At 42.7% G+C, this 24627-nt stretch overlaps 1 protein-coding gene across 1 annotated transcript in view; it reads left to right on the top strand.

Moving 5' to 3' along the window:
* The window catches only part of HDGF (heparin binding growth factor), an 85059-nt gene that overhangs the window by 12402 nt on the left and 48030 nt on the right, over positions 1-24627 (top strand). The window contains exon 3 of the mRNA XM_044079811.1: positions 1362-1500. Within this exon, the coding sequence (XP_043935746.1) occupies positions 1362-1500 (139 nt within the window). The remainder of the gene's footprint in view (positions 1-1361; positions 1501-24627) is intronic.

Raw genomic sequence — 24627 nt, 5'->3', positions numbered from 1 at the left:
ACCTGTAGGAGGCAGAGTATAGATGTGTGTCTTTAAGGCAATCCATATAGGGCAGTGTGTTTATAGCCCAGATTCTTCTGGTAAGGGACCTTTTTTGGGGCTTTCCAACTGTTTCATATGTCTAGTCAGGTATATGCCAAAGGAGGGGATTATACTCTGTGATTGGTGTGATGAGCCAGAAAAAGTTGGCAGTGATTTCCTTGATAAGTTGGTGACATAATGATTTCTTACTGCATTGGCCACATGTTGGTCAAAGGACAGATTACTGTCTGCATATGTTCCAGATCCTTGACTGTTGGGTCAACTCTTAGGTGTGGTTTATGGCTGGAGTAATTAGTTTGGGTGGCAGTTTTCCCAAAGGGTACTATAATGCTCTCTGCATTGAGATTTGGTCTTACTCTGGAAGCAGTAATTTGTCTGTTGGACCCTCTTGTAAGATGTTTCTGTCATGGGGGAAATCTGTGACTGCACTAAATTTGCAGTTCATAATTTTTTCTTGGTGTCATCCACTTTGTGGCAAAGTTTGCATGTTTATACCAGCTTACATACATGGCTGCTTGAGCCAGGGCCTATTACTGGTGTCTTGAGGCTTATGGCACTGCTTGACTAGACTGGTAATTCATCGAACCTGCTTAACTTTGTCAAACCTCGTAATCCTCCAAGGTCTGTTTCCTAAATACAAAAGCATAAAGCTTTCCCACAATTCAGGAGATAGGTCTCAGAGGAAATCTTGGCCCTGGTGACTCAACTTTGGCATTCTTGGCTCAACAGGAGTGTTTGAGAGGGTCTTTATTCAAAGCACTGGATTATATGTCTGGCTAGGCATTTTACATGAGGCAAAATTGGTACACTGTTGCTCTTCAGAGTAGGTCGTACCCCTTTATAGTTGGGATCAAAAGTAATTCAAAGGATGAGTCTTCCAAGTACAGCACAGTCTAGGGATATCTTTTATGACATCAAATAGTACGTCTGCCTTCAGTTTGGTGAGCACATTGGTTATTCCTCTGGCCACTGTGGCATTAGCAAGGTTTACTTTGCTTGCAAAAGAGAAGGTTGTGATGGATATGGCATTGAATGTTCACTTGCACTTTTGGATTCTTGGTTGTGGTAATGCTTTGTAAAAGAAAGGATCGAGAGAGCATGTAGGCTTAATCTGTATGCAAGTTAGGGATTTTTCTTTAAAGGCGGGCATATTTTTGAGTACTACATTTAAAATTTGGCAAAGCTTGATTAAGATGGAGTTTTTTTTAATCAGGCATTACTTGTTTTGCTTCAATATGTATATGCTGTTTTCGTGTATCTGCTTAGAGTATTTCTTGAGGCAAGTGCCAATTGATTTTATTTTTCTCTCTAAATACAAGAGCATTTTTAGGACCAAAAGATCTCTTTCCTTATGAAGAATGCAAGGAGAAGTTTGGGAAACCAAACAAACGGAAAGGATTCAGTGAAGGCTTGTGGGAAATTGAGAATAACCCAACCGTGAAAGCATCAGGAGTCCAGGTAATGTTAGGTTGTGGTGCTATTTGAGTAACTATAGTTATTTTAACTCTCATGGATGTCAGTACTGTGTATGTAGATGTTTTGAGGCACACAAGTCTAGCTTCTCTCCTAAATCTTTGAGCCTGGCCCCTCAGTGTAGTGTTCTTGTTAACCCCCCCCCCCCACACACACACACACACCGATATTTTCCCATTGGGGGAACTTTCTCCTATGGTTGCATTATCCATAGCCATCACTGTGGGTTTTGGTCATTGCTGTGGTGGTGATTAAGGGTGTCTGTAGGGAGGAAAACTCCCCCACTAAGATGAAAATTGCAGGTAGATATATCACAAACCTCAGTCTGCTCGCCAAATCTGTCCACTTCGATTATCCTAAAGCTCCAAAGCTAAGGGTCCTCCCCAGTCTCCTTGTGTTATGTTGAGCCTTACATGGTTGCTTGTAACTTCTTCCTAGGTTGCAGCTTAGTCACAATGTCCAAGTCTAAAGCTGACATAATCCAAGTTTGTCTGATCTTTCTCGGAAAATATTGACATGTCTGTTTCAACTTGTAGGTTTGATTGGCCGCTGCTATTCGTTCTGCCCCTTGTGAGGTTTCACACGAGGATGCTTCAGTTTGTCATTTTTGGATGGTTTTCCCTATTTTGAGAAGCAGTACCTTCTTGTATAAGTCTATAACCACCCCCCACCCCCACCCCGCCTTGTGCAGTACCTTCCTGTTGTATACGTCTATAACCCCCCCCCCCGCCTTGTTTGCCCTGACAGATGTGGTTTTTGCTTTTTCGGTCTACAGTTCCTTTCAAGCATATCCAGCTATTGAAACGTCCATTCTCTGGCCCAAGTGGCGCTGCCATTTTTGGTGGTAATAAATGGCGCTTAAACATTTCTACCACAAAAGAATCTTCATCATGGCAATTAACATCTGCAAAACCTGATTGTGATTGAACTCAAATGGTGGAAGGTGAAGACTGATGGGGAGAGTTTTGTGTAAAAACTTTCAGGTTGTCTGTAGTTTGTGTTCAGGCTCTCTGCATTATCTCGATAAACTTCCTTCATGTTTATTAATCAGGGTAAAGTCCTCGTAGGAGATTTCTAGGCTAGCAGCAAGAGCTCTTACAAGACTAGCCAGTGTAACCTCCATGTCTAGCTCAACGTTGACAAAACCTGTTGTCACATCATGGGTTAACACTGACCTCATACCTCCTACCTGACTAGTATGGAATCCTTGTGCATTAACCTACCCCTCCATCAGATGGGAGACTTTTACATCAGTAGCATACTCTGATTTCTGTAAAATTTGTTGACAGTTTTCAGTCCTGACTAGGAGAGACAAAAATTCTGAACTTGCAGTCCTGACTAGGAGAGATGAAATCCTGAACTTGGCCTCCACCAGTATGGGATGGCGTTTTTCCCTGTCACTTGTAACCTCAAGTTTGATCAGAGCTAAGAGGTATGGCAGTCTAAACGAAGTTCTCCTGTGTAGAATTAACTTTAAAAGCTGTTACAACACTTCATGTTGCCACACAAAAAAGTTCTAACTTTGTGTCTGTTTACCTTCTGCTGCTCTTTGTGTTTATCTTTTTTCCTGGTTTTAGAGAATTGTGGCAATTCATGCACTACAAAGTCTTAGTAAATTGTATTGTACTTGGTATGCAGTGCAGTAACAGGTGTCACACTGCAGTAAACTTATCTACCGTGGAATAATCCAGCTTCACAGATGCATAATTTGTTCCAAATGTTTTCTTTCCAGCACTGATCCTTTGGCAGTATAACATAGAAATTCACTGTAAAGTAAGCCTGTGATTATTTGTACGTCAGTAGTTTTCTCAAGTAATCAATCCATTGGTAGACATTTTTTTTATTACACTGTATGCCAATCACTATCCAGCTGACTAAGGTTTCTTTCACTTGAATGCAGGCTACAGAGAGTCTCTCCATAAACTCTCTTCTCTCCTGCATCGTGAGAAGGTGGGGCTGATAATGGAATCTTTCAGTAAATTTAATAAACGTAATTCCACTAACTAAAAACTACCCATTTTTAGAATCGGACCACTTTACACGATGGGGGCATAATTGTAACAAAACTAAAGGCAGTTTACATAACCTCAGGTGAACACACTGCTGGATTACTTAAGCACACCCTCACAAATGGATGCTGCACAGACTGGTGGTCTGCAAATTTCCCATCAGTGAGGTACCTTCCAAGTAAACCAGGTTTTTCTGCAATCTGAACAGGGTGCTTGCTGTTCTCTTCTAAAACTTCATACCCAGAGGCTTGGAAAACTGATATCTTAATCTGATGGAAAGGGAAATTCCCTCCCTTTCCTCAGATTCCCAGAGTGGTAAGTCCAAAAAATGGGATTATTGACCCCCTTTTTAGCCCAGACAACACTGGGGTTTCCTTTCATCTCATGTTACCCCTTCAGATGGACTTGCAGAACAGAAGGGGGTGCTCTCCTTTCAGGTGGACATGGACAACAGAAGGGGTGCCCTCATACACCCAAACTTTTTAAGCCTAACAATCTTAATGATAGGATAGTTTTTTTTTTTTTTTGGTAAGTGCTACAGTATTACAGAAGACTAGAAAACCTGCTACAGTATTTGTAAATGGGGGGGGGTCTATATGATGACAAAAAATATTTAATTCTCTATGCTGACAAGATCAGGACCCTTGTATCTTTTCTATCCTCTATCTGTTGCTGTCCTGAAAACATTCAAGATGAAAACTGGTTAGTTGCTGTCAAGTTTTTCTCTACAAGTACTCAAACTTGAAATTTTACTTTTTACTTGCATGGTCAGTGAACGCTCTTGCCACCAATTTTACATGATTTTTCTTTCTTCCTCAGCTGTGACCATCTGAAGTTCTTACTAGTACATGTTATGGCCAGTTATTTTCAGTAGTGCATAGAAGGCCAGTGGGTCCACGCTGTCATTTCTGCATGATGTTCAAGTCTGCCTAACCTGTGTATGTGAAAGAGCATTGTAGTTGCCTTACTGTTTTATGGTGGTTAGATGTTCTATTCTTGGGCCCCATTTCCTTTTAACACCTCCAAATTTATGTGCCAGCTCCTTCTCTTTCAGGTTGTTCATAGATAAGTACTCTGTCTGCAGGCCATTACAAACCTAGCCAAAATCCTCTGTTCAAAAGTACCATCTAGCCTGGGGGGGGTGTCAAGACTGGATAGACCAATGGAGAATTTGAGGCTGTCCATCCAATTATCTAGCATTACCTTGAAGGTGGCAGCGATGCTACTCTGATATGTAATGGACAATTGTTCCAGACATGCGAGAGACTGGGGTAAGTCTGTCTAGCTAGCATAGCCTAACTGCTAATACATTCCTTTTACAGTATTGAGGGTGCAATTTGTATATATGTGGGTCTAGTGGATGAATCTTTTCAAACTACTATAGAAACATGACCAAGTAATTATCAACCATAGTGCCTCAATCCCTTAGGACTGTCTGATTTGGAGGGGTTTTTGCCTTTCTAATTTCTCCAAATCTTTTGGGTTTTAATACCATGACTGGAATGGACCCCATTCCCAAGTCAAAGTATGATTAAAGTTCATGAAATTTCGTATTGCTTCAGTCTGTCAGCCAGTAATGCTTTTCGCAACACCTGCAGTGTGCCCAGTAATGACTCCTGCAAGTTCGTACGGGGTTACATGGATTGGTAACTTATCTAAATATGATTGTAAATTACTTTTTTTTATAAGACCTGTTGCTCCTACTACTATTGGAGCGGTCTGGGTGTCTTTCTTCCACATTGCTCTTGTTTCTGTCTGCAGATCCTGGTGTTTTATGACCCTCTCTAACAAGACAGTCACTGGGTGTGGCAATTTCAATGATCAATGTCTTTTCTTGGACCATAGTATCTGATTTTTCTAGCATCTATTTTTTGAACTGTTGATAATGGGTGATCCCATGTGATAACTTCATTTTCTATGGTGCTTTGGCTCACATTTCCAGTGTTCTTCAGCCAGCCACTTCAATAACATAATGTTTGCACAATCCTCAGTGCAACAGTCTCGCCACATTATTATGCCTTTCAGTATACAGCCCTTGTGCTATTAGTGTATCACAACCAGCAACAAGGTGTGACTCTTTCCAGTTCTGTTTTACAAAACCTGCATTTGTCGGTTTCTCCCACATGTTCAGCGAACTTTTGTAAACTAGTGTGTACGTAGCCCACTATCTTGGGCTGCCAGTATAAACCGTTCATTTCTTGGTTTGAATTCACCTCTCCTAACCATTCCTGTTCTTGATCAGCATGAGGCTCTTCCAGAAGTTTTGCATACTTGCATCTATATTTGTGCCCCCCCCCCCCCCATTTCTTGTCTGCTCATCTAGTCCTTCAGCTTCATATTAGAAGCTCGACCGCTTAGGTTGTCAAACGCCGAGATGTTGACAGCTAAATAGAGAAAGCTTAAAATCGCGAATGGCCACTTACACATTCTTTGGGAAAGAATCTAAATGGTCGAGCTTGTAATATAGACCCGCTCCTTCACTTTTTGTTTTTTGGCACATTCAGTTGCTGCCTGGTTTTTATCTACTTCTGGTTTGATTTCCGTTCCTGCTTGATGTCTATATGCTTCTGCTAAGTTGAGCAGAGAAGTCATAGATTTATTCTCCTCGTGTTTTAAAACTTTCACTACATTTAGATCTTGTGAGGTCAGTAGATTGTGTGTGTAGATTATAGATCTATACATGTGATCAATTTCCAGGAGGCCCATCCCTCCTTTGGAATGGGGAATATATAATCTTGGTATACACTGATTTTTATAAATCATTTGAGCATGAAGCATCCTTGTTTTAATAGCTAATCTGCCAAACACTTTTTGGGGCCAGTCATTCACTCCAAAACTGTTAGGACAGGAAGAACAAATTGATTTGTAGCTCGGATCTTGTTCCTAGATGTCTCTGCTGTTCTCAAGATTAATTTATTTATTTTATTTTACATTTGTTGACCGGGCTAGTCTAACTGGATACATGTCCATTTTCAGTAGAGGCCCGGGGAGAAAAGCTCCAAGCATCTGCAGCGAGTAAAAAATACAATATATAGTAATAGTCAAGTGGATTACAGTACATTAGCTAGATAGGTCAGAATAAAAGTGTTTTTTTTTTTTTTTTTACTACAGATAGGGGAAATAAAACAGAAGAGTAGAAAAGTATAGAGAGAGCAGGAGGTGAAAGAGATCAGTCTGGGTTAGAGCAGGGACACAGCCAGTGAGTTGTAAGATTCTTTCAGATGCTTTTTAAACAGAATAGTTGGAAGCAAGGGAGGAAAGTTCAGTAGGAAGCTGGTTCCAGATTTTCCCTACTGTGTTGAAGTGTCTCCTGCTTTATTTGATTTAATAGTGGAAACTAGAAGCTTATTGGATGAGCGTAGTAAGATTTATGTAGGGTGAAATCAGGTTAGTGATGATGGGGGTATTTTTAGGGTGGTAAAGGATTTTTTGGGTGATAATTTGTTGATAAAGTAGTTGGCTCTGCAGTTCTAGCCATCCCAGTTGTTTTAGGTTAAGACAGTGGTGAGTTCTAAAGGTGGTTCCAGTGGCAAATCTGGCTATGTTATTGTAACTGGTGGAAAGTAGTGTTTTTTGATTGGTATATATTGCCGAAACATAGAACCGGGTAGACGGGTGGGTCTGGGCAATAGTTATTCTGGCTGAAGGGGAAAGGAAGGGTTTGATTCTGTAAAGAGTGCCTAGTTTTTTTGTTGACTGACTTTATAGTAGAGTTAATGTGATGATCAAAAGTAAGGTTATCAATTGTTACTCCTAGAAGGCTGAAGTATCTGGGAATATGTTAGTTGCATTGTTGGAGGTTATTGTGAAGTGCAGTTGAGGTGATTTATGAGTTGGAGCAAAGAGCAATAACTTTGTTTTTTTGGGGTTCAGGAGGAGGCAGTTTTGCATGAACCAGTTTTCAACACTGCTAAATACTGTTTGGGTAAGAGACTGCAGAGAGGTTATGGACTTAGCTGAACAAATTAAAGTGGAGTCGTCTGCATATTGTATGCAGGTGGCCTGAGGAATTTTGGTATGTAAGTCATTGATAAACAATGAGAAGAGCAGAGGTCCTAAAATAGCCTTTGGGTACTCCAGTGTTCACAGGAAGGGATTTTGAAAGAATATTATCCCACAATACTGCTTGTTTGTTTTCCAGATAGGATTTAGACCAATTTAATGCTTGTGGGTCGAGATTGTGCTTTTGGAATATTTATAATGATATTATGGTTGACCATATCAAAGGCTTTTGAAAGGTCAATAAATAATGCAGAGGAAAAAGTGTTATTGTTATGATTTTTGTTTATGGAGTCAGAAAAGGACAGATGGGCAGTTGTTGTGCTTTGGAAAGGCCTAAAGCCATGTTGGCAGTTGGCAAGTAGATTATTTTGGAGAAGGTGGTTAAGTAGTTGTCTGTGTGTGCATTTTTTCCATTATCTTAGCAATTGGAGACAGTAAGGCGATGGGCCGAAAGTTGGAGAGTCCGTAGATGACCCACCCTTATGTAGAGGGATGATGTGGGATACTTTCCAAATGGAGGGGATTTTGCTTTCTAAAATTGTTCTATTTATAAGGATGGAGACGGGATAGGCAATAGCTTTGCTGCTATTTGCAGTTATTCAGCTAGAAGACAGTCAGCAGAAGGGGTGCATGGTTTTAGTTTTTGAAGGAATTTGCAAATGAGTGATAATATGTATCTGTTGTATTTGAAAGGTAGGGGGTGGAGTCTTTGTGGTATTTAATGGGGATGTGGTAATAGGTGGTAAAGTATTGGCTAGGGTTTGAATGGCTTTAGTAAAGTAGTTATTAAAGGCATCAGGAATTTGGTTAGAGTTATTTTGGTTGAAACCTGTTTGGGCAGGAGTGCCCTGGCTGAAGAAGTTTGTTTATGCCAGACAAGAATTTTTGTGGTTTTTGCTGATGAGTTTGTTGGAGGTGAAGGTAAGAATATCTTTCTTGGTTGCATTTCTTACCTGTTAGTTGTAAAGGTGATCTGATGGACATTTAGAGACTCTCCATTTGGCCCAAATTTTATTTCTGAATAGGATCTTTTGCCTAGTTTTTTTTAGTGAGCCAGGGGGCAATTTTTGTCCTTATTCGGGAAGAACGATAGGGGGTGTGGTAATCTAGGATCTGAAGGAATCTAGTGTTAAAGTAGGTCACTGCATCATCAAGTGGAAGATGAGACATAGGTGACCAGTCACATGCTTTCAGTTCATTTTGGAAGCTCTCTTGGTTAAAAAATTTTTTGGAACGTGAGGTTTTAAAATTATTTGGTCTATGGATTCTTTGTTTAATAATATAGGTTAGCATGTCGTAACTAATATCGTCAGGAAGGGTTCCTGGTTTATAAGCATCACGGTGGCTGTTCCAGTCTAGAGTGGTTTCCTTGCTGCTTGGCTTATGGATTCTAGTAGGAGTGGTTATAATTTGTGAGAATCCGTAAAGATTTATGATTGGGAGGATTAAGGGAACTGCAGGTAGCCCAGTCTAATCACCTAATACAATGGTTTCCTGAGGTAGGTGGGTAGAGAGGTAACTAAGTAAGTTTTCAAGAGTGTTGATATTGTTTCCAGGGGGGAGATGTGCGCAGATTGGATAGATTTGGAGTTGTTGATTTGAAGTTTGGATTGGTATCTGATGGCAGGAGCACATTGAGGGGAGAAACTTGGAGTTCAGATTTATATAGAATGGCTACACCTCCACCTTTTTTGGTTTTTACGGTCAAGTCTCAAGATATTATATCCAGGAGGGGTAATCCCTTGGTCCAAAGTTGAGGGCTTTAGCCATGTCTCTCTAATGCAGAGAATATCTAATGAGTGCACATCTAAGAGTGCATGTAGGTGGGTAATTTTATTGTTAATGCTACGGATGTTAAGGTGGAGGGAGTTAGAGAGTCTATTTTAATGTAGTGATTGGAGGAGGTATTGGGTTGTGAAGGTTATTGGGAATGTCAGTATTGGGGCCTGGGTTAGGATGAATATCACCATCTAATAGGGGGTGCAGTTTGTCTTCTCCGGTATTCCTTACTGAGTGTTATTCGCATTTGTTCATGTTTTATTGCTGATCCTTCATCATTTCCCAAGTATTTATACACTCCCTTTTGTGCAAGTTCTCACATTCTTGTCCCAAACTGATGTTCTGTAGTCCTATCTCGCCTTCATTCTTGCATATGGGGTTTGGAGCTGATCCTCTCCTCTGACCTGGCCGATTAAGATTGTGGCAAGATAGGTATCTCCTAATGCACTAGTAAGAATCCCCATCTCTCGTGTGCTGCTCTACAAGTTCAGCTGTGCTCTTTCTTGGCCGTAGCTAAGTTGGAATATTTTTCTTATACAGATATTTAGTGTTCTTTTGAGTATAATAGTTTAGTATTTATAGCTTACAGTTACGTTGTAGTAGTTAGCTGTTTATTGCAAATTGTTGTAGCTATCTGTTGGCTGTCGCTTCTGCAGGCCTTCCCTAGTGGTATCACTTTTTTTTTTTCTCTGTGCTAGTTGTTGCTAATCTTTTAGGCATATGTTAATCTGTTGCTTGCCCTTCTCTATCTCGCCTACCCCTCTGTTCAGGGCTAGGCCCGTTTAAGTTAGAGGACCTGTCTTATCTTTGAGTTTATAGTCTGTAATTGTTAAAGTAGTAGTATGCCTAAGGAAACCAAGGACCATAAGCCTTTGGGTTTCAGAAAATGCATAAAATGTCCCTGAATTCATGGGAGCCATACATTTACAGGAGACTTGTACCTTTTACCATTCTTTTAGTTCCCGGGTTCTCCAGGAAAGGAATAATAAACTGATCTTGAAAGGTCTCCTTAAACATTTTGAGGAGGATTTAGCTAGTTCTTACTCTTCTCACTCTAGGTCTCCCTCTTCTGAAAGAGAAGGTTAAGTCTGTTAAAAGACCTTCTCCTACACCGACTGTTAAATCATAACCTCCAGAAACAATTGCAAAAATTGACAAGCCGCCTACCTCTTTGGCTCCTCTGCTTTCGGAGCTGGTCAAGGTTATTGACATAGACCGTCCAGCTTCAGCCTCAAGTTTTTCGGAGCCAATAGCTGAATTCATATCTCTGAGCTGGTCAAGAGATTTATTATCAGTATCCCTGATACTCGGATCTCCAATTTTATAGAGATCTCTATCCCTTACCTTGTCTTTCAGATGCTCCAAGAGCCTTTGAGAAGGATGTCGAGAAAGTGGTGCTTAGACACTGAAGTCACCGCTAGTAAATTTGTTGTCTCCTCCAGCCCAGTCTGTTCTGGAGCAGTCTAAGGCCATATTACCTGCTTCTGTTCCTCCCTCGAGCCATGTTGGGCTATCGGTGCAGTTTGTTGTGGAACTGTCTGTTCCAGCACCCCAAATGTCTCTGAACAGAGTTCTGCTCAGACACCTTCGGTGCCGTCCCTGGTGTCTAGGAGCTGAAGCTCACCAGTTGGTCCCAACTAGGACACTCTGACCTGAACTTCTTCTATTCCGAGCCTACCTCTCTGTGCATCGGCTTGGCTGAGCTCTGATCCTACATCTGTCTGAGCTGATCGCTCTGGAACAGAGGACTGCTTCTGCTGCTTTGGAGCCAGAGAGATCTGCCTTAAAGATGAGCGTGCTGTATAGGTCTTCAGCTCCACACAAGGCTACCGATGCTCTCCCCCCTCAAGCTCCAACCTCTGTGTTGGCACCATCTCTCTCCAGCAGAGACCTGCAGCTTCAGGAGCCCCCCTTGGGTGGCCCCCAGTCTTCCAAAACCTCCCCAGAATACCCTTCTGAGGAGCTGCCTCAGAAGAGAACTTGAAAAGAGGAAGCACATAGACACCTCTGACACTGACCTAGAGGAGTCAGAAGGGTCTCCTAGGTCGTCGTCTGATACATCCTTCGTAGATATCCTAGAGATGCAGAGGCGGCTGACCCACCGTCACCCCTTCTGATGGAGTCCGTGTACCTGAAGGCTTTCAGGTCTCAACCTTCAACCTCTTGGGTGTCTCCACCTTTCGATGAGCTGTTGGATTTGGTGAGTCAAAAGGTGTGGGAAATTGATGCCGTGGAACCAGTCCCCAGAAGGCTGAACAAGTTTCTTCCAGCCCGTACAGAGTTTTTTGACCAAAGTTGTGCCTGTAGATGCCGTGGTCGTGACAGCAGCCACAAAGAAGGAACTAGTGGAAACTTCATCTGTCCACCCACCGAACAAGGAGTCTTGCACGATGGACAGATGGGGGAACGTTTTTTTTTCTTCAGCGGCTTTTACACTCAAGGTTGAACTAACTCACCCATTTCACTAGACTTCAAAGCGATCGCCTAAAGGAGCTAGGAGATGCTCTCCAAGGTACTTGAGAAGCTTACTGCTCAGTTGACTACCTTAAACACTCTATTGTTATATCTTACGCAGCAGATGGAGCGAGCAGGGCAGTGGGTTCAGGAGTTTCCCTTAGACACTCCTGGATGCGCGTATGTAACTTTGTGGAGCCCTTCAAATCTACATTTACCAACGCCCCCTTTGACTGTTCCTCTGTGTTTGGACCAAAGGTTAAAAAAAAAAACACTCGCCAGATGCGAGCAGGAAGGGAAAATTCTCTCTGCTGTGGTGGTACGTTTTTCCTTCCCTTCTAGACCATACCCTAAAGGTCAGAGAGGCGGAGAAATGTGGTTCAAGAAATCTCACTCAGATTTTTCCCAGATGCACAAGGTGATTCCTTCTCCAGAGGCAGAGGAGGAGGAAGTAATGGTAGATGTCGCTCTAGAGGCATGGGAGGTCTGCGAAGCCAGGGTGGCCGCGATTCCTTTTGTGGACTTCCTATCAGTGCTCCTGAAGTGGTGCCCGGCAGCGCTTCTGTGGAGCCAGTCGGGGGGGGGGGGTCACTTATCTTTGTACCCAGAAGCCTGGCACGACATCACACAAGACAACTGGGTACAAAGAATAATTTCCAGAGGATACTCCATACCCTTCCCTCCTACCTCATCTAACCAAGAAAATCCCAGATGTTCCACCCAGTCACAGGGATCAAGGAACTATAGAAGTCCAAAGGTTGCTTCAAGAGTCATCCAAACTGTCCCAGCAGACCAGATAGGATTCAGAACTTACTCCAGATTCTTTTTAGTGCCAAAACGAACAGGGGACTTGGAGGTCTGTCTTGGATCTCGGCAAGTAAGTTAAAACGAATCTGTGAAGACCCAAGTCCCGAATGGTAGCACTGCAGTCTATACTCCTCTGTTAGGGAAAGACGATTGGATGTGCTCCATAGACCTCCAAGATGTGTACTACCACATAAATGGACAGAGCATCAAGAAGGCATTTATGCTTCCGGCTGGGAGCCGGTCATTACCAATCAGGGTGTTCACCAAATGCATGGCAGTAGTAACGGCTCACTTGAGAGGTCTACAGTCGCAGTGATAGCTCGCCTTCCTTCAGAGTACAAAATCTAAGACTACAAATATACAGCCTGCTTCCCCAACACAAGGTCAAAGCGAAGACTGTGCTTAAACTTCTAGGAACCATGGCCTCTACTGTAACACTCTAGTTCCAGTAGCCAGACTACATATGAGAATTCTTTAATGGCTACTCTCTTCCCAGTGGTCTCCAGCATCTGTCTGTGTCTCATCCTGTTTTAGTATCAGAATCTTGCAAAAAAGACCTTCGTTGGTGGATCCAGTCCAATAAACTACTGGGGGGCTATTCATTCTTTGTCAACCCATTGCTACTGTGACCACAAATGCCTCCCAGATAGGGTGGGGGGCATTATCTAGGAAGGACAGTCCAAGGCACATGGCAAGAACATGAGGCTCACTTGCTATACTACTCAGCAACAGCTCCTCGTGGTCCTGCAGAGTGGTCCTAGCAGCAGAGAACTGAGAACGACTACTTTCCTGATTTAAGTATTTTTTGCTGTTTTTTTACCTGAAATACCTTCTCTTGCTTACCTTGAACAAGCTTAACAGTTTTTTTTTTTTAACTTTGTTGCATTATATATTATCTGCACTTAAGTTTCATTTAGTCGAAAATTGGTCGAAAGTGCCCACTAAAGTGTGCTAGCCTGTGTAACTGATTTATTACTGTTTCCTGCTTTTCTGTGTGCTTTCTATATGAAAAACAAAAAAATTTCCTTGTTTTCCCGCCTCTCCTCGACTAGTTTAGACCTGTTTACAGGCTTTGCTGTATTCTGGGCTGTGGTGTAGTTTCTGTGTTGTCCATTGCCTTACTTGGATAGAAGGAAGTTTCTTTGCTCACCAGTGGGAGTGGGGAGCCTTGAGCAGCCTATCTGTCCCTGAAGGAGTGATCACAGCACAAGAGCTTGTAGCAATTGGTTGTTTTGGACCATTTCTAGCTCTTTTGAAGTTCCCTGTTTAAAACGCGTATTTGCACGGCTTTGCACGTTTGTGCGCATAGCGCAGCGCCAGTTAAACAAAGTTAAACTTTTTCTGGCTCCGCCAAGGCTGCTCTTCAAGTTTTCCCTTAAAGCTCTACTCTTTATATAATCAGTCTAATCGCTTTATTATAAGCCTAGCACTTGTTCTCAAAACCTCTCTTCTAAGTAAGCACTTGCTAACTAAAATGAGCACTGCATCCACCCACCTTCCCTGTGAGTATCCACTTCCCTTAAAGGCACAACACTCCCTTATAGTATTCTAGCATGTTGATACTAGAATCCTCTCCGGTTCAGCTGGTTAATCTGGGAATCTTGAGACAATGCTACAATTGTCTCATGTACACAGACAACCCTCTCCTCCTCCCAACAAACACAAATACATGTGAGAGATGCAACTATATAGCCAAACTGAAGGTAACCACACACACACACACACACACACACACACACACACACACCAAACCCAGTCCCACATAGACCTACCACAACTGCAAACCAAACACATAACACAAAGACATACTCAGAGGCTCTAACAAAAAACTTAGCAAAACAACAGAGGCTCCCAAAGCAGACACCCAAAAATCCACCACCTCAAAACATAAAACATGCAACACATCAATAAATCAGTGTGTCAATTACAGCCGTTAAGGCCAAGCACCATGCCTGATAGTAATAGGTGACTCTATAGTCACACACTGACGTTCCGCTTACCAGGCTGAACAAGGAGAGGGTAACGGTGAGCTGCTTATCGGGAGCTAGGATCCGCCACAACACGCACTCGGGTCACTCCAAAGCAAGTACAAATATGACTCCGTCATTGTCCATGCCGGCGTGAGTGACCTGAGACGTACCTCCCTGGACTACATGAAAAGAGATAGAGGAGCTCTCATGTATCCCAGGCTGGTATGACCCTGAGCAGCATCTTGCCCTCACCAAGAATGATGCCACAATACAAAGACAAGATGATCAGCTTTAATAATTGGCTCAAATACTGGTGTCATTCTAGGGGGATCCAATGTCTGTCTGCTTGGGATGACATGCTGGACAAGCCACGCTGCTTCGCAAGGGACGGCTTGCAAACGCACTCGGGTCACTCCAAAGCAAGTACAAATATGACTCCGTCATTGTCCATGCCGGCGTGAGTGACCTGAGACGTACCTCCCTGGACTACATGAAAAGAGATAGAGGAGCTCTCTTATGTATCCCAGGCTGGTATGACCCTGAGCAGCATCTTGCCCTCACCAAGAATGATGCCACAATACAAAGACAAGATGATCAGCTTTAATAATTGGCTCAAATACTGGTGTCATTCTAGGGGGATCCAATGTCTGTCTGCTTGGGATGACATGCTGGACAAGCCACGCTGCTTCGCAAGGGACGGCTTGCATCTGTCACCACTGGGCTTCCGGATATTGGCTAAGGCTCTTGCCTCCCCCATAGTGCCTTTTTTAGGCAAGGCTCAAAATACAAACCCACCTCCTTAGAAAACAAAAATGGAAAAAAAAATAAGGGTAATGCTGCTCAATGCCAGAAGTCTAAATCTCAAGATGCAGGCTCTCTAAGCACTCCTCAGTATGGAGAACATTGATGTCTGTGCAGTAATTGAAACCTGGTTCAAGGCTCCTGAGAGCACCCCAGCGCTACCAGGCTATACCTCGTATCATGCTTTTCGGCCCCAAAACTCGGGCCAAACCAAAAAGGGAGGGGGGAGTATCCATATTCATCAAGGACACCCACACCTCCAGGTTAATGACAACACATGAAGCATCAGAGACCATCCAGGTGCAACTAACCATAGGCAAAACTGCTATACAACTGGTAGCATGTTACAGACCACCCTCCCAATCTCAGGAACCCCACTCAGCCTTCCTGAAGACATTGGAGGATATGAATGTCTCACCAAACACCATCATATTGGGAGACTTCAACTACCCTAACGTAGACTGGGTGCATTATTCTAGCCCAAACACCCTAGCCCGAAGGTTCCTGGAATTCATAAATTCAAATGCAATGGAACAGCTAGTCACCTCTCTCACAAGGGGAGATAATATACTAGACCTGATCATCACAAACATGGGGACAAAGTGCTCCACACCGGAAGTATACCCCTTACTAGTGAGATCTGACCACAAACTAATCGCCCTGGATATACATATCCCACCTCCACCTCCAACACAAAAGACTACAGTGAAAAACTTCTCAAAAGCAGACTTTACACTTCTTAAAACTGAGATGGTATCCTTTAAGCCCACTAGGCCAGTGGAAACCACATCCCACAATGCAGAATCATTCACAAATGCTTTCTACGGACATCTCCAAGAATGCATGGATCATGCAATCCCAAATAAAACCAAGACCCTCTCCACCAAGGGCAAGCGTCCTGTCTGGTGGACCCCAGCCATAAACAAATTGTATAACAAGGAAGCTACTGCATGACAGAGCAAAATCCCATAAAGAGAAGGCATATCTGATCAGCACTAGTAGAAAGCTACGTTCTCTCATAAAAACATCCAAGGCCAACTTTGAGAGAAAAATCGCTATGGACACTAAAGATGACCACAAGGCCTTCTTCAGCTATGTTAGAAACCTGGGTGGAAACCCTCAGATATGTTCAGAGTTAGTTCACAATGACAAAAATTACACTGAACCCACAGATATTGCTAACATTCTGGCGGACAGGTTCAGTGCAAATTTCTCCCCTCCCTCACCCCCAAAAGAAGAAATACTTATCCCAGCTGAATGTAACCTCCCTGTCATCTCGGATGTCCAGGCAAAGCTAAAAACACAGCATCCATGGGACTTGACGGTATCCCGGGTTGTGTGCTACGTGAACTCCAAGAGGAGCTAAACCCGCACGTAAAATGCTATTCCTTAGCCTTACTACAGGATATGTACCTGAACACTGGCATACATCAACAGTAGTCACACTCCACAAAGGAGGCACCTCTACAGACCCTGGTAACTACCGCCCCATAAGCTTAACCAGCCTGGTCTGCAAAGCTAAGGAAAGAATCATTGTGGAACTCCTAGACAGAGACATTGGGGACTTAGACACTTGATCCCACCCAGTTCGGCTTTGTAAAGGGCAGATCCTGTCTTGAACCTGGTTGACTTTTTCGAAACGGTCACTAGAGCCATTGACTAGGGCAAAGCAGTCCATACAGCCTACCTGGACTTGGCTAAAGCGTTCGACACAATACCCCACTCTGGCATCATAGACAAGCTCAACAGCTTAAATGTAAATCCATATGTCACAAGATGGGTGGCAAACTGGCTAAAGGATAGAACCCATAAAGTCAAAATCACTGGAGCCATGTCAGACTCAAAGCCAGTCACAAGTGGTGTCCCACAGGGCTCTGTCCTGGGACCCCTCTTGTTCGGCATTTATTTCTCAGATGTGAAAGCAAACCTGGGAGGGTTGTGGCTGACAAAGTTCGCAGATGACTGCAAACTAGGCGCCATAGTCGATACACCAGCTGACGCATACATCCTGCAGAAAGGCCTCACTGAAACGGACAACTGGTGCCGGAGTCATGGCCTTAAACTAAATGCCAAAAAATGTTAGTCCTCCCCTTTGGGAAAAACAACGTACCCACAAATTATCACATAGACAGTAACCCACTGAGTACGGAAAGAGTAATCAGAGACCTGGGGATCCAAGTCGATAGTGACCTCTCATTTGACACCCACGTTGCCAAAGTGGTTAGAAAGACTTTCTACCTTGCCCACCTTATGAAGGGATTCACATGCAGATCAAAGGAGGTCATTGTACCCCTATACTCCCTTATCAGGCCCATGATTGAGTACAATGCCCCATTTGGTATGTACCTCACCCGGCACTTGCAACAGCTAGAGAGACCCCAAAAGTACCTCACCAAGAGGATAAAGGGTCTCCAGCAAATGTCATATGCTGCCAGACTAAAGAAACTCCAGCTCTATTCAGTAGCATACCGCCTGCTCAGAGGTGATCTGTGCCTGACGTACAAGGCCATGTCCAATCAGGAATTGATGGACATGCTCCACCTCAAAAAAATCCAAATCCATCAGAACCACGAGAGCTAAAGATTTAAACCTCAGCACAAATATGAACAGGACATGCTGGAGGGACAGATTCATAACTCAGAGGCTTCCCATACTCTGGAACAGAATCCCAGTTCATGTTAGGCAGAGCCCCTCACTGACTCTTCAAGAGAAATCTTGACGAGTGGATGGGAGATCGTAGGTTTACCCCAGGGGTCATCTCTGTCTCACTACTAGACGAGGCACAGTAAACTAATTCTATTATGTAAGGGGGGTCTTCACTGTGTCACTACTAGACAGAGGCACAGTATTCTAAATCTATACTGTACACTTTTTTGTACCATTGCATGGGGTGGCGAAAGCCACATCACTATGGCTAGGCTTATAAATGCCCCAGGGCAAGATAGCCTAGTACCAAACTATGATGTTGAGAGATGAGAGCAGTGCTACTAGCATTGCAAGCACTTCACGAGATGAGAGCAGTGCTACTAGCATTGCAAGCACTTCACGACTTTCTTCCTCTGGATTGCTATTGTCCCTAATCAGACAAGTTAGTGGTATGGTATATAAACCAAACAAGAGGCTCTTCGTGTTTGGCAGTGGGTGATATCTTCCCAATGCTTTCTAATTGTTGCACATATCCTGGGGAGAACCAATGTGATAGCAGACAAGCTCAGCAGGGCAATCTTGATGCCTCATGAGTGGTCTCTGGGTCAGAAAGTCGCGGAACAGATTTTCTGCAAATGGGGGCAGCCTTGCTGCGATCTGTTTGCCACCCCCAATGAACACCAAATGCAGCAGCAACTTCACCCTCTTCCATCTCTCCCTTCATTCTTAAGAACCTACCCTCGCCCATGTATCCTTGGAGGATCTGGGGACAAGATAATGTCTCTCTTGCTTGGGGTTGGAGACCTTTCATCTTTGTTTTTCCTTGTGGAAATACTATCATTTTTTATAGACGGCAGCAAACAAGATCTGGGGATTCTTAAGAGTGCATTATGGGGTACCTACCTTGCCAAGAACCGACTTGGAGCTTTGTAATTGGCCGAGTCAGAGCAGAGGATCTGCTCCGAACCCCATATGTAAGAATGAAGGGCGAGATGGACTACAAACATGGAATGTTATGGTGAGTACGTTAATTTTTTTTTTTTTTTTTTTTTTTTTTTTTTCCCCCCTGGTGCTGCAGTTTCCTGCCTTAAAGGTTTCTTTTGCACATTTATCAAGACCAAATAACATTCTGGTATCATCTGTAAATGTTTTGACAACCTGCAGCTGTGCTTTCAGTTCCCCCTGGTGAGGTATAGTTTTAAATCATCGACAGAGAAGTCATTAGGCTTTGCCGTTTTCTAGGAGCCAAACTGTAGCCATGGCCTAAGCTGTTGGCTTAATGGATGAATGGCATGGCAGAATAGCAACGGTAACAAAATCACCCTGGAATATATCCCCCTTTTAATTTTTATCCCTGGGATAATCTGTCCTTTATCATGGCTTAATTACAAAGTGGTCTGCCATTGTTTTATGGTTACTGTAATGTAGTCAATCACTGTAAGGTCTGTCTTGCACATTATTAAAATGCTTTTATTGCCCTTTTGTTCTACTGCCATAATTGAGTTTTCTTTAAATGACTATAAACTCTATCGGCGTCATTTCCCATGTATAGTTTATACTTAGTCTGAAGGCAAGTTATTGGTCTCTAATTTTTAGTGTAGCTTGCAGGTTCACTTTTAAGAGCATGTTTTGCCTGTTAGCCAGTCTGGTGTCTGTTCGGGGTGCGCATATAAATAGTTCTTACTCGTGGCTAAATCCTCGTGCAAAGATGTTAATATTTTAGCCAAAAGTTAGGTACTGCATCTGGGCCTGGGGTTTTCCAGTTGAGACTTTTCTCAACTTGGTTTCAATCTCTGGCTGTTGCTTCATCCCATTTTTATATCCTGTGCCTTTAAACTTCTTATTCTTTCTTTTACTACTACTTTCCATTTAACAGCTTTATCATGTTCTACAGGATCTTCATAGATACTTCTCCAAAATGTATCTACATCCTCTCCAATTCCTTTTACCTTATTTCCCAGTTCTCAAACTTGGGTCATCAATAAATTGCTTATTTTGTACTTTTCCCTTATATTTATAGGATCATAGGAGGTTACTAGGCAGCCACAGGGCCCTTACAAGCCTAGCCAAGTTCAACCCGTGTTCAGGGGTGTCTGATTCAAGCAAAAACTCAATCCATCTCCTACTGCCCCTGTCCAAGAGGAACATGACTGGAGCCCCCGGGGTGATTTCCAGTTACCCGTCCAATCGTCCAAATTGCGCTTAAATAGGGCCAATGAGGGGCTTTGTTTAACATAGGAAGCTTGTTCCAAAGGTGGGGCAACATCTGAGAGACAAATCTGTCTCCAGCAAGTTCTGTTGATGTCACATACCAGGTCATGGTACTTTTGAGTGAGTGACCCATGTGCCATTTGACTTGAGAATGTGTAGCATTTCCATTAAAGCTGGGTCAGAGATTGTTCTATATGCAAGGCACAGGTTTCCTCTGAGCAGTCTGTATGACAGAGTAAAGTGACTTGTCTGTCTGCATAAAATCTTGAAGACCCTGAATTTTCTTCGTAAGGAACCTCTGTGGTTTCTGCAATGGCTGCAGGTATTTGGAAAGGAGCATAGCAAAGGGAGCATTGTACTCTTATTGGCCTGATGAGGGAACAGTACAGGTTGGTTATAACCTTTGTTTTTCTGGTAGCATATCAGATGAGCAATATAAAATGTCCTCCTGGTCATCGTAGTTAAGGTTGCGGTCAACCTGTGTGCCCAGATTTCTCAGGGTATTGCTATTGATGTGGTAGTTTGCAGGACCATCACTCTTGCCAATAGGGATGATGCATTTTTTTGCATCAAGTTTAAGACCATGACTTTGGCACCAGTCATTAGTCTGCATAAGACTTTCTTGCAGGATGTTGGCATTGCTATGGCTTTCAATGACTGCTCACAGTTGCAGTCATCGGCAAACTTTGTCAGCCACAGTCCTTTAGTTTTAGCCTGCACTTCGGAGAAGTAGATTTCCAAACAGTAGGGGGTCCCATAACCAATTCCTGTAGAACCACTGGTTACGGGTCTGCTGGAGGAGGTGGAGTCCCATGTTTTTGACAGTGAGTTCAGTGAACCAGTTTGCAACCCACCTGACAATATAGGGGTTGATACCCAGCTGGATGAGTTTATCAATGATGCCGGAGTTGGGGATTGTGTCAAAGGCCTTGGCTAAGTCTCGGTAGGTTGTATGCATGCACAGATCTGCCCTTGTCTAGGGCTTTGTCTCTAAGTCCACCACGTTTAACAGGCATGATCTCCCCTTGACAAAGCCATACTGGGTGGGGTCGAGCATTTGGTGATTTCCTATATTTTTTGTTAATGTCCACAGTGATTTGTTCCATGGCTTTGCAGGTAAGGCTGGTCAGGCTAATGGGTCTATAGTTCATGGGGTCCATGGATGCACCCCATTTGTGCGAGAGGATGATTGTAGCCATTTTCCACTCCACTGGGATGAAACCAGTGCTTAGGCAGTGATTGAAAAGCATGCTCAATGGTGATGCTAATTCCTGTCAGTTTTTACTTCATTACTCTGTTTTTTATCTTGGTTTTTATTGGTGCAGGACCTGAAATACTTGATGTGTCAAGTTTTTAATTAAATGCATATGTTCCTGCAAAATACACATTCTACCCATTAAAGCTCGGTTAATGTACTTTTAAGATTAATATGAACATTTTGTCACAGTTCCTACTACTGATCTCATATCTTCCATACCAGATATTTTCATATTCCCTGCTGAAAGCTGATGATTTGCCCAAAATTTTCTTAAGCTCCAGAACAGCAGTTTTTGATGGAATGTAAGCACATGCCAGCATAACCTTCCTCTCTTGCCATTAGCCACTTATCAACACATATTTCTACCATTCTTTTTTTCCTGTAATATCACTATAGGAGCCCCTCTAGCAATAACTGTTATTGCTCCCCTTTTTCTTTTGTCACTAATATTTTGCTGAATATCCATCCCAAATTCCTTTATTTGTCAAATTCACATGCTTGTTTCTTTCCAAAGGCATCTCCTGCAGCACTGCTACTTGCACTTTGCATTTCTTAATATAATTCAACCCTTTCCTTTTTGTCAGTCTGTAATGCTGTTTACATTCCAAAACAGTACAGATAGACTTCCTTTATGTTAAAAGCTGCTGTTCCCACTTATTGTACCTGACAGTTTTTCTGGATGTGTATTTTTGTCTTGCATGCACACAGTTTGGCATCACATTTTAAGACTTTTTGCTTTCATGAAAACTCTCAAACAAAACACCTAAATGTTTTAAGAACTCCAACTCCTATTAACTTAGAACACTATGTGCTTTTTCAACAAATTAAGTTTAACCCTCCAGATTAAAACTGACCCAAATTGACAGCTGCTACCACAGTCCTTACCCAATTTAAAATTAAGGTTACCATCCTAAAGCACGTTACTACAGCCTGTGTTCCTGCTTACACAGACTTTAGTCTGTTCTTTTCTTTACTTCCCCTCCCCTGATGTGAAAAACAGCTTGCATCTTTCAGAAAACATTAACTTTTATTCATAAGAAAAAGTATACTGGCAACTTTTAAAATCTAATGTATATAATAGAGCAGTGAACAGTTTAAGTATTAAGGCTGCTGAGGAGATATTCACTTATCATAATTTTAGACTCTGTTTTACTGAACTGCTTGCCATTGTACCTTTACATTTTGCATTTCCCTCAGCAAAGAATAATCGGAATTCTCAAGATTAATTGCTAAATTTGCAGGAATGCCTTGAAAGGGGGACAGCCATGGACAGGCTTACACAAATATTGTAGACTCATTGAAATACTAGATTTGAAAGGGTCTTGGTTCATATTCTGGCACTAACTTTAAAATATTTACTAATGTATGATTTTCTAGTACCAGGCTTCTTTGCTTCCTTTAATATCTGTTGGACATCGCTAGAAAAGGTGTTGAGATTCAACCATCCAAGCATTTAAATGAAGTTTTCAACTTGGAGTGCATCAAACAGCTCCTGTCAGGGAAGTCCATTCATGTATGTGTATAGGTCTTGTCCCTGAGGAAGCCTATAACTGCTCTTGGCCATTAACAAAAAGGGAGAACCACTGTTGCCTGGGCCAAAAACAGTCACCACAATGTTCTGCAGAACGTCCTCATGAATCTTCAAAATAATCCTGGATATTAGTGAAAAGGCATACAGGAACATTACTGTCCAGGGGGATGAAAAAGCATCCATTTTCAAGGCCGCTTGAGTCCTGGAGCAGAATTTTGCTAGTTATTTGTGAATGAAGATGAAAGATATTCCTGAGGTTACCCACAGGTGGAACAAATCCTGGAGGACGCCCTGATTCAATTTCCATTTATGAAGGTCTGTCTTAGTCTTGCTCAGCTTGTCTTCCACAATGTTTTTCTCTGATAGTGAGACTTTGCTGAATTGCTATATCTGAGGCTTCTGTGTATAACCTGTGCAGATGATGAAATATGAAGCCTCCTCCCCACCCTGTTAAAGTATCACATCACTGGTATTGTCCAATAACTTGTAGCAGCCCTGGGGACCATAAATGACCGAGAACTTGACAGCAATTATAATTGCCAATATCTCTTGCGTGTTTTAGTCTTGCTCCAAAGACCCAGCACTTTTACCCCCATAGGCACAGCTCTCAAAGCAAAATCTTTTGCTACAGACTGTGTTGGAGCTGGAAGGGAGAGTGGGGAGACTAGGATTTAGATAAAACGGGTCTCTCCTGTACAGCAGTACCCTTTTTACAAATCACAAAATCTGAAATATCTGGGGTGCTGATGTTGGGACCATGCATATTTTGTGTATTGCAGTGGTGGTGCTGCGGCAGCGTTGTTGCCTCACAGACGTTGCCCGTTTTATTCTCAGAGCGTCTTCTGTGTGGTGACATGCATGAATGGGCGTTCCTTCGTTGAAGGTTGTGCGTTAGGCCTGGCAAGCCAGCACGTAAAAATCTACTGCCAATCATTAGCGGGCCGGAGTTCCGCTGTGGCGACCCCTAACCGGGAAAAGCCGAAAGACGCAAACTGAATTTTTCTTACGTGGAGTCTGGTCTGGCTAGAAGAATCATGATGATAAAAGATGTTAGGAATCCTAGTATCCTGAGAAATTCCCTTTGCTGAGGTCTTGAATTGAATAGAAAATCTCAGGAACAGACCTAAATATGCACCTACGTTTTCATGTGGGGGGGGGGGGGCTCTTTGAACTGAGGTACCTAAAAGATGCCTCAGAAAAATTATGTGAGGAGTCAAGCAAGAGTTTAGAATGTTCTTCTGGAAACCCAGTCTGTGAAGATCCCTCTCACCCAACTTAGAGATTCATGACACTATGAAAAAAAGACTTTCTAATGACAAGTTCTCTAAATACAAAAAGAAAACCTGTGACTACCATGCAGTCTGCAAGAGGAGATTACTGTAGCTAGACACTTTTAGAATATCCCTAGAACATTGGATAACAGAGGGTAATTCAGAGAACTGGAGTGTAATCCAGACACAGAAACCTTAAAGTTTGAAAACTGAGGCTAAAGGGGTAAGATAAGAATAGTTTAAATCTTGTGCTACCCAAAACTGAAAGGGGGAATAAGTGGTAACCGGTTGTAAAGGGATATCATTTTGAATATTGGAACTTTCACAAACTGGTTCAGAAAGGAAATATCTAGAACTGGTCTCCATGAGACTT

This window comes from Protopterus annectens, chromosome 8.part0 (genome assembly GCF_019279795.1).
Source record: "Protopterus annectens isolate FY-2018-M chromosome 8.part0, PAN1.0, whole genome shotgun sequence".
Taxonomy (NCBI): Eukaryota; Metazoa; Chordata; order Ceratodontiformes; family Protopteridae; genus Protopterus; species Protopterus annectens.
This window is presented reverse-complemented; position numbering and strand designations above follow the sequence as displayed.